This window comes from Drosophila kikkawai, chromosome 3L, assembly GCF_030179895.1.
Source record: "Drosophila kikkawai strain 14028-0561.14 chromosome 3L, DkikHiC1v2, whole genome shotgun sequence".
In the NCBI taxonomy this organism is placed as follows: domain Eukaryota; kingdom Metazoa; phylum Arthropoda; class Insecta; order Diptera; family Drosophilidae; genus Drosophila; species Drosophila kikkawai.
The window spans coordinates 28,185,222-28,198,894 of NC_091730.1; the positions used below are offsets into that span (position 1 = coordinate 28,185,222).

General features: G+C 37.9%; 1 protein-coding gene and 1 long non-coding RNA gene across 2 annotated transcripts in view; one reads left to right on the forward strand and one right to left on the reverse strand.

Annotated features, from left to right (window-relative positions):
- The window catches only part of LOC108071862 (ubiquitin-conjugating enzyme E2 G1), a 42,736-nt gene extending 34,760 nt beyond the window's left edge, over positions 1-7,976 (forward strand). The window contains exon 3 of the mRNA XM_041776485.2: positions 7,553-7,976. Within this exon, the coding sequence (XP_041632419.1) occupies positions 7,553-7,910 (358 nt within the window). The 3' untranslated portion in view covers positions 7,911-7,976. The remainder of the gene's footprint in view (positions 1-7,552) is intronic.
- A 5,111-nt stretch (positions 7,977-13,087) lies between these two features.
- On the reverse strand, positions 13,088-13,443 carry LOC138928528 (uncharacterized). The gene is made up of 2 exons (XR_011444942.1): positions 13,399-13,443; positions 13,088-13,339 (listed from the first exon to the last, which is right to left on the reverse strand). It is a non-coding gene; the product is annotated as an uncharacterized lncRNA (long non-coding RNA).
- Positions 13,444-13,673: the final 230 nt, after the last annotated feature.

A 13,673-nucleotide genomic window follows, 5' to 3' on the forward strand; every position in this document is an offset into this window, starting at 1 on the left:
CGGGGACGAAGACAGTCCGGTAATAGCTGAGAATGAATAACTTATTTTTTTTACTGATTCTTCACAATTTCACATAATTTATTTTGTTTTGTTTTGTTTCATAAAATAAACTGAGTAGAGAATTACGGCATGCTATGTATCAGTGATGGCCTTTATGCAAAAATGACTTTCCCGATTTTCTGTTGCAATTTTTCCTGAATTTTCTTTACTGTTTATACATATAACGAATTCCAAGACCTTTCCAACGAATGCAAAACCGTGGAAAACGGTTCATGCGTCGTGTTCCCTGAATGTTGCACCGCACATTCAGCTGATCCACCATCGAGGAAATAAAATATATTTGCAGAAATTGATGCGGTTCCTCTGTTGTTGGCACCAATGGACCATGCAAATGATATATTTGCCCTTGTATCTGTAATTGCAAACAATCATTTGTTGAAGAATCGTGTGTGATGGTGTAGTCCGTAGAGTATATGTTGTTATTATGTTGCAATTCTTTTTATTTGTCTAAGTGATTGTAACTTTTACCTTGCAAGTCGGCATGAAGTCGCCTTCTCGAATGATATTAGCTCCAAAGGAAGTCATGCGAAAGCAGTTATTATATTCAAGGATGTGTTGAAGAAAATGGCTGGAATCTGGATCACTTCCATCGAACAATGCTTTTAGTGGCTGTGGTGGTGTAAGTAATGGATCCAGTTTGACTTTTCCACTTGCGCAGCACAATCCAGCAGTTTCTCTTTTAAACTTTAACGCATCAGTTATAGTGATTCTTCCTTCAAAGTGAACGGACGTGTTTTTTTCTTGCGCTCCCGATTTGTGTAGAATTTGCATAAAAACCTCCGGGGTTTACTAACATTTAATATTTGGTGTTTCAAATAATCCCCGTTCACTTCGCGTGTGCATGATACTTGTTTATTTTGTGCTATTTAATTCAATTTAAATTGCATTTTAGTTTGGGCTGCTGCGGTTGCTTTGCATTTTGCTCTTTTTGCATTCCCTTTTTTGCCTTTAGCGTTTGTTGTTGTTTGCGTTGCCGCGACAGCTATAAACGGTTCTACTCAGTGCTTATCTCTCGCTCTCCTGCTCTTTGCCCCCCCGCTCATCAAGTGCCGCTGCACTTAATCTCTTGCGCCCTCTCTTAAATAGTGGAAGTACAGTGGTAAGTCCTTAAAATGTCCCATAATATGGTCTGCTTCGCAAAAAATTGTAAGAAAAATATTACTTACGGCGAACTCACCATCACCTGTTGGCTGTACATGCCAAGTGCATTGGCGTTGTTGCACGGACAGTAGATGACGTGGCCAAAAATATCGGCGTACGTTACTGCTGCGAGGCCTGCCGCGAGGTGGAAAGGGAAATGATGTCTTTTATGCGGCAAACCAGAGGTGGTTTTAAAGAGCTATTATTGAGTTTTCGCAAAACTCAAGATATGCTCTTGGCGCTGGATACTCAATTTAATAGCCTCAAGCTGTTAAATGAGTCTCCTAGGCGCAAAAAAACCGCAACTGGTGGGCAGCATATTGGCGGATCCCAGCCACCAGTGATAGGCACTGCACAGCAGCCTCCCTCGACTCTGCCCCCGACCCCGGGACAAATTCCAAGAGTCCTGAGATCGAGCGCTAAAAAAGATTCGGTACCCGAATGCGTCGCGGGTGCGACCGTGCCCCCGGTGTTGCCCAGTTCCGTTTTGTCCACTGGGGGGTCCCAACTGTTGTCTCAGCCCTCTCAGAGCCCTAATCCCAGTCCCTGCCAGGGTATTAGGCCCGGACTACCGGCCGAAAGTGGCATGGTGGGTCAGTCTGCCGTGCCAAAACCCCTTACGGCAATTCCACCAACAAAACAGTTATTTGTTTCTCGGCTTTCCCCTGATCAGACATCGGAAGATGTCATAGCTTTTATCCAAGGCAAAGTAAAAGTCGATAGGGAAAAAATTAAGGTGGAAAAATTTAAATTTTCCTACCCCAGGAACATTTCGTCTTTCAAGATAAATGTTCCTGACGAAGTCTTTGGCACTCTATGCTCTGCCCAAAACTGGCCACAGTATGTGGTTGTCAAAGAGTTTGAAGGTACGAATAAGAAAAAGCGGCCTGTAGGAATTACTCTTCCTAGGCCAGATTTGCCCAATGCTCCGTCTACGTCTTCCAATTCCGTCCCAAAAAACTAACCAGTTCCCTTGGTATTTCCTATCAGAATGCAAGAGGCTTACGCAGTAAGCTTCCTAAATTGTATTTTGACAGCGTCGCATTTGCTTCCCAAGTTATTGTGTTCACAGAAACCTGGTTAAAGCCGGAGATTCTGAGCTCCGAAGTTTTTCAAGCTGCGTTCACAGTATACCGGCTAGATCGGCCTATCAGACATGGGGGAGGTGTCCTTATAGCGGTCGACTCCACTCTCACGTCCGAATTAATAACTTTCGAGGAATCCAACAATGTTGAATTCCTTTGCGTGAAGCTATCAGTTAATGGTAGTTCCATTTTTGTTACATGTTCCTACATTCCTCCATTGTCGGAACTTCCTATTTATTGGAACCATCTTTCCGCTATTCAGTTGGTCTCCAAAAGGATTTCGGATAGGGACCATTTAGTTGTTCTTGGTGATTTTAACATCCCAGGGGCTATTTGGTCCCTAGATAATTCCACTAATACACTTCTTACCACAACACATCATGATTTTATTGCTGGCTTGTTTGACATTTCGCTGTCCCAAGTCAATCATGTTCGAAATTCCTTAGAGCGTTTGCTTGATCTTTGTTTTGTCTCAGATCCTGAACGAGTTAGTTTAGCTAGGGTGTCGCCCTTAACGCAACCCGAAGATCCCTATCATCCCACTTTCGATGTGACTATCGACATGGGGACTGCTTCACGGAATAAATCTGACAGTCCAGCCCAAGAAGTCTTCTGCTTTAGCAAGACGGATTTCATACGGCTGAATAATTTCATAATTGATTACAACTGGTCCGATCTATACACATGCACTGACATGGCGGAAGCCGTGGGTATTTTTTATCGTGTTATGAATTCATTTTTTATTGACTGTGTTCCATTATACTGTCCGTCTACATCAAACAAGCCTCCTTGGTTTACCAAAGAGTTGACCCGCCTCAAAAATAGAAAATCAAATCTTTACGCTAAATATCAACGTACCGGTTCTCCGATTGTCCTATCTAGTTATTTATCAGCTCGATCCACTTTTACTGTGTGTAACGCGCAGTGCTACAATAATTATTTGACTCGTTGCAGGTCCCAGTTTTCCGAGAACCCAAAACAGTTTTATAATTTTGTTAAATCTAAGCGTAAACCCATTACTCGTCCGTCCTCGCTCTCTTTTGGTAATTCAACAGCAGATAATGATCAGGCAATAGCCGATCTTTTTGCTCAGTTTTTTGAAACCACTTACTCCAACTCAATAGACCCAAATCAGGCTTATCCTTACATCATCCCCAAATCGAACCAAATCTTCAGTCCTACCATTAACGAAAGCTCTCTTCTTAGAGATCTTCATCGTGTTAAGCCGGTTTTTTTACCAGGTCCCGACGGAATACCAGGCTGTGTGCTTAGGAATTGTGCCGAAGCCCTGTGCAATCCACTTCTCAAATTGTTTACCTTATCCTTAGAAACCTCCCACTTTCCCCTTATTTGGAAGGAATCATTCGTTATTCCTCTCCACAAAAAAGGTAGCAAATTGGATGCCAACAATTACAGAGGTATCTCTAAGTTGTCGGCCATCCCTAAACTGTTTGAAGATGTTATTACTCCTCATCTGCAGCATCTGTGTAGGTCAATTATTTCTCCATGTCAACATGGTTTTATTAGGCGAAGACCAATTACAACGAATCTGCTGGAGCTTACTTCCTTTATTATAAAGGGATACCGAAATAACTTTCAGACAGATGTAATCTATACTGATTTCAGTAAAGCATTTGACTCTGTTAACCATTCCCTTCTTGTTCGGAAACTCGATTTAATGGGATTCCCGACTGATCTTCTTAATTGGATCTCAGGTTATCTAAATGGCAGGACGCAGAAGGTCCTTTTCGAAAATAAACTATCTAATGTTCTTAAGGTTACATCTGGCGTCCCGCAAGGGAGTCATTTGGGTCCCCTACTGTTTACATTATTTATCAACGATCTGCCCGAAGTTTTGACCAACTCCAGAGTACTTATGTATGCTGATGACGTCAAGCTTTGTGTGCAATATAATGATGCTACTTGCCAATCAGACTTACAGACAGATCTTAACAATTTTCAAACATGGTGCTGCGTGAACTTATTAAACTTAAACGGCTCTAAGTGCAAGCTAATGACATTCTCCCGTGTCACTCCTAAGCCTGCAACTTATACGCTAAACGGCTGCTCTTTGGAAAAAATTAATATAGTTGATGATTTAGGTGTCCGGCTGGATCCTAAACTCGACTTTATCGATCATATTTCGTGCATGGTGAATAAAGCCAGGGATGTGCTTGGTTTCATTAAACGGTGGTCGAAGGAATTCAATGACCCCTATGTTACAAAAACGTTATATACTTCACTTGTTCGTCCTATCTTAGAATATGGATCCTGCGTTTGGAGCCCTCAGTATGGCGTCCATAGTAAACGCATAGAATCGGTTCAAAAGAACTTCTTACTTTTCGCTTTACGCGGTTTAAACTGAAATGCAAACCAGAGGTTACCGTCTTATTCTAGTAGACTTTTACTAATTAACTTACCCCCCTTATCTGATCGTAGAACCATGCTAGGTATTACATTCATATACAACTTAAGGGGGGATATACATGTAAACCAACATTTTTTGGGCAAATTTTTTTTTTGGTTTAAAAAATAGTTTATTATTTAAAGAATATAGTGTGTAAGTTTCATTATCGAATTCCAACTCTAAGTGCCTCAAATCAAGTATGCACGCAAGGTTCACAAGGGTTAACGTGGGCGCATTAAAAACTTTAAACGTCTTTTTCTCAGCTTCTAATTTTTGCACTTCTACCTATGCTATGGACACGATTCACAAAAAACTATGTAACATATCGGAGTGAATCAAAAATTATTATGATCAGCATGAAATTATCTTCTATTTGAACCTACATGGTTGTTATAAAACTGAGTATTACTCTTTTTTAAGAGGGTGGGAAGTGAAAACTGATAACCTGAAAATGGCATTTTTTCCTTCAAATCAAAATTTATTTTATTTGTCTTGATTTCTTTTTGGTTTTTTAGGTTCAAATAGAAGATACAGGTGTAATGAATACAAAAAAATTTAGTTTAAGGATTTCGGACAGGAATTACGAGCTCTATCGTGTCCATAGCACGGCAACTCAAAGCTCAAGGCGCTACGGCATATGTTCCATAAGTCCGCCATTTTGTAAAATATTGTTTATAACTAATTTTTTTTATCATCTCTGATTCTACTTTAAACTATATCCAAAGTTTCACGACGATTGCTTGACTATTTCTTATAAAAAAAATTCACGAAAAATGGCCACATTTTGACCGCTTACATGTATATCCCCCCTTAATCCGTGGTGACGTGGAAAGTACTGACTTGCTCGGTCAGCTAAATTTTTTTGAACTGCATGAACCCTTTAGAGTCCTCTGTGCAAATTATAACGATTTGTATAATATCTAACGTTGATAGCCTCCCAAAACTAAAAACTTCAATCTTAACCTACTTACGCATGCAAGCAACCAATCCGGCAGTACGCCAGTAGTAGTCTCCCCGCATCCTTTTTTTTTTTTAAGTCCTTCGCGTTTACTAATTGCTAACAGAACAAGCACGTGCTTGGTGTCGCAAGTTCCACTTGATATGTACTGTACATAGTGCATCAACGTCTTGCAATTGCAATATCGGCTATAGTCGTCATAGGTCGAATATCTAATTTTCTATCATCTCTGTAGTTCGCAGAGGGATCATATTGAAATGCCAAGCGATTGTATGATGCCAATGATCTTCGTGTGCTCACGCTTCGTCTTAATCGGTCATATTCTCTTCTTGCATTTCGTCTTTCCTCCCTTAAGTTCTGTGAATACCCTTGTTGCTGGATTGCATGCCTTCTGCGGAGACCGATGTTCACACGTCGTGCTATAGGCATTTTCGACTATAGGCAGAGCGGTTAATTTAACCTCTAATCCACATAATTTACACAGTTCAACTTACCACCCTAAATACAAATGCTGGTTTCCAATTGCACTGATATGAAACGAATAACTTATTTTTCTCAAAATTGAACACAATTTCGGTTTGTCATAAAATAAACTGAGTAGAGAATTATGGCATGCTATGTGTCAGTGTTGGCGCTTTATGCAAAAATGACTTTCCCGCTTTTCTGTTGCAATTGTTCCTAAATTTTCTTTACTGCAAATATCACAAATTCCGAGACCTTTCCAACAAATGCAAAACCGTGGAAATCGGTTCGTGCGTTCTGGAGTTATAGGATCCCCGCAGAAAACTCGACTTATTTTTATATAATAGATGTAAAGCTGGGAATGTAAAACTGTAACTGTCAAACTGTAAACATAATAAGTATAGGTAAAATGAAATGAAACTCTGTTTTGTGAGTGTTTTCAGCATTTAAATCTATTATATAAACATAAAAACCAATCTGCAAGGGTATACAAGGGTCAACAAACAAAGTTTGCTTCCTTCCTTGTTTTGTATATATCGCCGGTATTCCTTTTGTTTGACCAAAGGGAATTGATTTTTGGTGAACCAATTGCAAACTGCAAGGGTATACAAATTTTGGCAGGGCGTAGTTAGCTTCCTTTCTTGTTTACGATTAAGGATGTGTAATAAGCCTATGTATAGTGTTGACAAAATAATAAAGCTGTTTGACTCCTGCGAGAACTGACCCCTGCAAGAGTAAAATAGTTTTTGCAACACTGACATTATGTTATTAAGGGCGAGTCAATTCTTTACTAAATCAGATTGGATTATTTGAAATAGACGGATAGTAAAATAAACACATTCGTTAAAACGGCAAATCATAGCATTGTAAACGTGCATATGTATAAATCGGTCCACTTAAATGCAGATATACAAATATTAAGACGTTCGAAGTCTGGATTCAAAGTACAGAGGACTTTTATAGATGGTCGATCAGATTTATTCTTTAAAGCAGTCCCAATATCACTTCGGGTTGCTTCAACGACGCCACTCTAACCAAACTGCTTTTCGTCGAATCAGATACATCGTACATATTTAGCTTGTAGTAGTACTGAGCAAAAAATCAGTATAGAAACAGACAGGCAACACTCATAGTTAATGCTGATCAACTATATAACTACTATATACATGGGTATAAAAGCATGTGAGCGGTTTGTAAACGACACTCATTTATGAGTAACCAATAATGCACAACTATTCTGTGCCAGATCTGGTTTGGTGCTGTGTAACTATTCCTAAACCTTTTTTAAGATTTCGCTCACATGATCTTGAAAAATTAATCATTCCTAAAAGTATTTCGAATTACAACGTTACATAAATTTTGTTTATATTAAATTTAAAATAAGTATATGGTTTTATCTTTAGTACATTTATTTATAAATTAATTTTTTTTAACCCACAGCGAAGGTGGATTCTTCAAGGCCCATCTGTACTTTCCCAAAGAGTATCCGTTGCGCCCTCCACGGATGAAGTTTGTCACAGAAATTTGGCACCCAAATATTGAAAAAAACGGAGATGTCTGTATTTCTATTCTACATGAGCCCGGAGATGATAAGTGGGGATATGAAAAAGCATCGGAGCGTTGGTTACCTGTGCATACAGTGGAAACTATTTTGATATCGGTGATATCTATGTTGGCTGATCCTAATGATGAGTCTCCAGCAAATGTAGATGCCGCCAAGGAATGGAGAGAATCATACACCGACTTCAAACGCAAAGTTGCTCGTTGTGTTCGAAAAAGTCAAGAAGAATGCTCGTGAAGCATTATTGCCCTACATTTGTATATTTATATTAAACATTTTATACATTAAAAGGATAAACTGAAACTAGAACCGAGTTTTACATTTGAAAGAGTGGATTAAACCAGAAAAAATGATTGAAACAAAACAGAATTTTTTGTGTGTTTCGTTCAAGACGATACCTTTTTAAAAAATATGAATGATCTCTACTGCATGGTCTGATGATAAGTCTCAAATATATGAAAATGTAGCATTCAAAAGTTTTTATAATAAGCTTATTAAAAGCAGTCGTTATTTCTTACTCTTTTTACTTGCGAGAAAAATAAATATTATATTCTTTAGGGGCGTGGACGTATGTGACTATATTATTATTATTATACATATAAATATGTTTAATTAAATGCTTGCGTATTCGTAAGTTAAAAAAATATATTTTTTATTTAACCGAATATTTTTACAAGAATTTTACAAAGGTTGAAAACCACCGACCGATTTGTTTCAAGTCTCAAACTGAACTTAAAGAATTGATTTGAATTGATTGGCGTTCAAGCCTCGGTCTGTAGCTTTCAAATATTGAGTTAAACATTAAAAAGTTCTAAAGAGAATTTGGAGATTTATTTTTCTTGAATTCAAGTGCGTTCGCTTTTGGATACAAGTGCTCTTTTTTTACGATCTTGTTATCAAAATCGAATATTTTTGTTTTAGAGTTGGCGAGTCCGAATTTTGAACGTAACAATTGTGTGGTGGCTTAAGGAGGGGGGAGCTGTGTTCACTGAAATAGCAGTGCGACAGAGGAACAACTTCAAAACGTTTTTTGTACATATTCCTTTTTGCAAGCTGATCTATTGCACATTGTTTTTGTAAACTGGAACATAAAGATAAGAATCGAGAAAAAACTCCGTTAGATTTGCTCTATTTTTATGTTTTATTGATATTTTTTCACATATGCAGCTCGTATTGGCCGATCACTGAAATAGCAGTTTTTAATTTTCTTTCGCAAAAAGTGCCAAAATTTCTTTTAATTTTGTAAAAAATGACTTTAATTAAGGTCGTTATTATAGTTTATACTATAATACACCTTTACAACGCAAAAAAAATTATTTTAGTGGGCGCAGGACCTCACTGCTCCATGAGAGAAAGATATCGGATAATTTAGCCTAGAAAGAAGGGCAAAACATGTAAAGAGTCTCTAAATCTTTCAAATTGTTCTTTTAAAATAGTTTATAAGTCATAAAATATGAACCGAACCCAAAAAAACCGAGGTACGATTCGCAAAACCACAATTATACAGGCTCGACGCATACTTCGCTTCAGCAAAGCTCGTCCTTTTGCATCCTCTGGGGATATTGGGGAATTGGCATGGGAATTGGCATGGGAATCAGTCATGGGACCATTCGCCGGGGACTTATTGAATAAATTTTAGATTCGCGAAGTCCATGGAAAATGTCACTACTTGGTTAAAGGCATATCAAGGCAAGATCCGAGTTCGCCAATAGCCACTTGAACTGCCAGTATTCAAATGGCGTAATATCCTTTGGACAAATGACTCCAAACTGGTTTTATTTGGTGGAATAGGACAAGATAATATGTCCGTCGACCTCCAAATACATAGTACCCCCCAAACCATACGCTGAAGACAGTAAAACACGGTGGCCTAAAAGTCATGGTATGGGTATACTTTTTATACAACGTTGTAGGTCCCGAATATATGATCGGTGGGATCAAAGACCATTATGTTTATGTCGAAATATTGAAAATTGTCTTGCAGCCGTATCCTGATGAAAATATGCCATTAATTTGGACATTTCTGCAGGACAGTGACCCTAATCATACCAGCAAGGTGGCCAAGGAGTGGGTTCTGAAAGAAAAGGTGGATGCAATGCCATGGCCTGCACAGTCCCCGGATATAATTCCGATCGAAAACTTATGGGAGACATCAAGGGCTACGTATTAAAGAAGTTTCCGACTTCTAAGCCGCAGTTTTGGCGATTTTTGCAGGAGGAATGAGACCATAATCCCCTCAAGCGTTGCTAAGACTTGGTGGACTCCTTGCCACCCAGGTATGAGGCTATGATAGCTTCTAAAGGCTATTTAACAAAATATTAGATCATAGTCAATTAGAATTTAAGAAGAAATAGGTTTCTTATACGATATTTTGAAATTTATGAAGAATTTTAGTTTTTCACTGCTATTTCAATGATCGGCATAATATAGACCTTTTTTGTTGTTATTACCTATATCTTCTAAAGGGGTTATGTTACCTAAATTAAATGATTGTGGTATTGTTACTAATTAAATATACTAAGCTTTTATGAAAAAAAAATTTATGAAAATAGTGTTTGTAACAGGATTTTCCGATCTTAAACGTGCAGGTCGTTGGGCACTGCTATTTCCGTGAACACAGCTGTACATGTAAACGGTCAAAATGTACACATTTTTCGTGAATTTTTTGATGTAGGAAATAGTCGAGCAATCTTCGTGAAACTTTGGAGATAGTTTAAAGTGGAATCGGAGTTGATAAAAAAAATTTTGTTATAAACAATATTTTTTAAAATGGCGGACCTATGGAAATATGCCGCAGCGCCCCGAGATTTGAGTTTCCCAGCTATGGACACGATAGAGCACGTAATTTGTGTCGGAAATCCTCAAATAAAATTTTTTTGTATGCATTACATTTTTACCTTCTATTTTAACCTAAAAAACTTCTTCAAGGAATCAGATTTTACTTCCCACCCTCTTAAAAAATAGTAATACTAATTTTTATGTCCCCCATTTAGGTTCAAATAGAAGATAATTTCATGCTAATCATAATAATTTTGGGTAGCAAGGAGTGTGTTAGGAAAGTGTGACAAGAGTGTACAGGGTGTTATAGGGTATGATGAATATTACTATTGTGTGTATTGTGTGCGTGTACTTAAAAGTACCCTGCAGTACCATTCATCAACCTGTCATCAACAGCCGAAAAGGTGATGATTCATCGATGACTTGCCACACAAACTGTTGAAGAATTTAACATGGGCATGTCCTAGGCTGTCATCAACAACAATTCAACATGTCATCATCCTCGGATCTTCGCTTTTTATTTACGGAGCCCAAATTTTTTTTGCGTTCCTCAGGCTATTTCCCAGTATTTTCTCGGGAGGCTCACTTTTGTCTACTTTGGTAATTGCATATACAGAAAATATAATAACTAATCAAGGGAACAAATAATTACATTAAATAAAGGAATGAATGAAATGTATGTGCCGGTATTTGCTAATATTTAAATATTATAAAAATGTTTACTTCAGCTGCGGAAGCCTGCCGCAGCACATTTGCCATTACAAAACAAATTAACCCAATTTTTTAGCCATTAATCCGGGCTGTGACTTCCAATTTTGATAAAATATCTGGAAAAAATTAAAAAAAAATAAAAACGTCACCTGAGTACCTTGGGGCACTTATCCTTTAACGAATGCAATCAATTTTTTTCATATCGGACAGTGTGAACAGTTAGGATGTACACCGAAAATAAATTTTTTTTTGGTGGGGACTCGATATTACTCGTAAGCATGTAAATATTTTTATACCCTTGCAGGGTATTATAATTTCAGTCAGAAGTTTGCAACGCAGTGAAGGAGACGTTTCCGACCCTATAAAGTATATATATTCTTGATCAGCATCAAAAGCCGAGTCGATCTAGCCATGTCAGTCTGTCCGTCTGTCCGTCTGTCCGTCCGTCTGTCCGTTTCTACGCAAACTAGTCCCTCAGTTTTAAAGCTATCTGAATGAAACTTTGCATATAGTCTTCTATATACTCTCACTGCTATATATGTCGGAACGGGTCGGATCGGACGACTATATCATATAGCTGCCATACAAATGTTCGATAAATTTTTAGAAAAAAAATTTTAACTTGGCTGTTTTTCAATATTATTCCATCATTTTTGAGATATAGCCTTTTTATATTATTCCAGAATTTTGGTAAAAATTTTATGAAAATCGGACCACTATATCTTATAGCTGCCATAGGAACGATCGGGAAATTAATCAAAAAAATTATAACTTCGTTGTTTTTCAACGTATTTTAATCTACTTTGACACATGAGCTTCTGGTATTATTTCAAAATTTTGGTAAAAATTTTATGAAAATCGGACGGCTATATCTTATAGCTGCCATAGGAACGATAGGGAAAGTAATAGAAAAAATTATAACTTCGTTGTTTTTCAACGTATTTTCATCTACTCTGAGATATGAGCTTTACTTATTATTATAGAATTTTGGTATACATTTTATGAAAGTCGGACAACTATATCATATAGCAGCCATAGAAGCGATCCGCAGATGTAGAGAAAATGTAAAGCTGGGAATGTATAACTGTAACTGTCAATCTGTAAACATAATAAGTATAGGTAAAATGGTATGTTTATGTTTGGTCAGTTTAGTGTGTGTTTTCGGCATTATAATTTATGACATAAATATGAAAACCAATCTGCAAGGGTATACAAACTTCGGCGTGCCGAAGTTAGCTTCCTTTCTTGTTTAATATAAAAAAAAAAAAATAATAGTTCAAATGTTGTGTTCTTATATGGTATTTAATTCATTAAGCTAATTTAATAAAAGTACATAATTTTTTTTTCACTTTGGGGCACTTATATTTCACCAACGTTCTCATTAAGAGATAAAAAATTAAAGTTAGGTCTTGGAAAAAGATAATTTTATAAAAAGACTAGTAAGCCAGGCGAACTCCGTTACGCCACCTTCGGCAAATTATCCGTTTAATTGAAGTGTTCTTTGGTAAATCACATTTTTTGTGATGTATTGTGGTTAATGGAATTATCTAGGGACCAAAGAGCCCCTGGGATGTTAAAATCACCAAGAACTACTAACTAAGTGGTCGCTTTCCGAAAGTCTTTTAGAGACCAACTGAATAGTGGAAAGATGGTTTCAATAAATAGAAAGTTCCGACAATAGAGGAAAGATGAAACTGTCTCGTTGGTGGTATTGCCATAAGGGGTTTTTTCAAGGTAAGCTGATTATCCGCCTTACCAATTTCGGCCGGTAGTCCGGGCCTGACACCCTGGTAGGGAACTGGGGCTTTGAGAGGACAATTGTTGGGACCGTCCAGTGGACAAAACGGATATGGGCAACACCGGGGGCACGGTCTCACCCGCGACACCTTCGGATAACGAATATTTTCTAGCACTCTATCTCAGGATTCTTGAAATTTGTCCTGAGGTCGATGGCTATGTCGAGGAAGGCTGCTGTTAGGAGCCTGCCACGCTGGTTGGGATCCGCTTAGATGCTGCACACCAGTTGATCTTCGTGTGCCCACGCGTTGTCTCAATCGGGCATTTTCCCTTACTACATTTCGTCTCTCCTCGCTTAAGTTCTGTGAATACACTTGTTGCTGGATTGCATGCCTTGTGCGGAGACCGATGTTCACACGTCGTGCTATAGGCATTTTCGACTATAGGCAGAGCGGTTAATTTAACCTCTAATCCACATAATTTACACAGTTCAACTTACCACCCTAAATACAAATGCTGGTTTCCAATTGCACTGATATGAAACGCAAACTGAATATGAATAACTTATTTTATTAAAAAATGAACACAATTTCGATTTGTCATAAAATAAACTGAGTAGAGAATTATGGCATGCTCTGTGTCAGTGTTGGCGCTTTATGCAAAAATGATTTTCCCGCTTTCTGTTGCAATTTTTCCTGAATTTTCTTTACTGCATAAAATCACAAATTCCGAGACCTTTCCAACGAATGCAAAACCGTGGAAATCGGTTCGTGC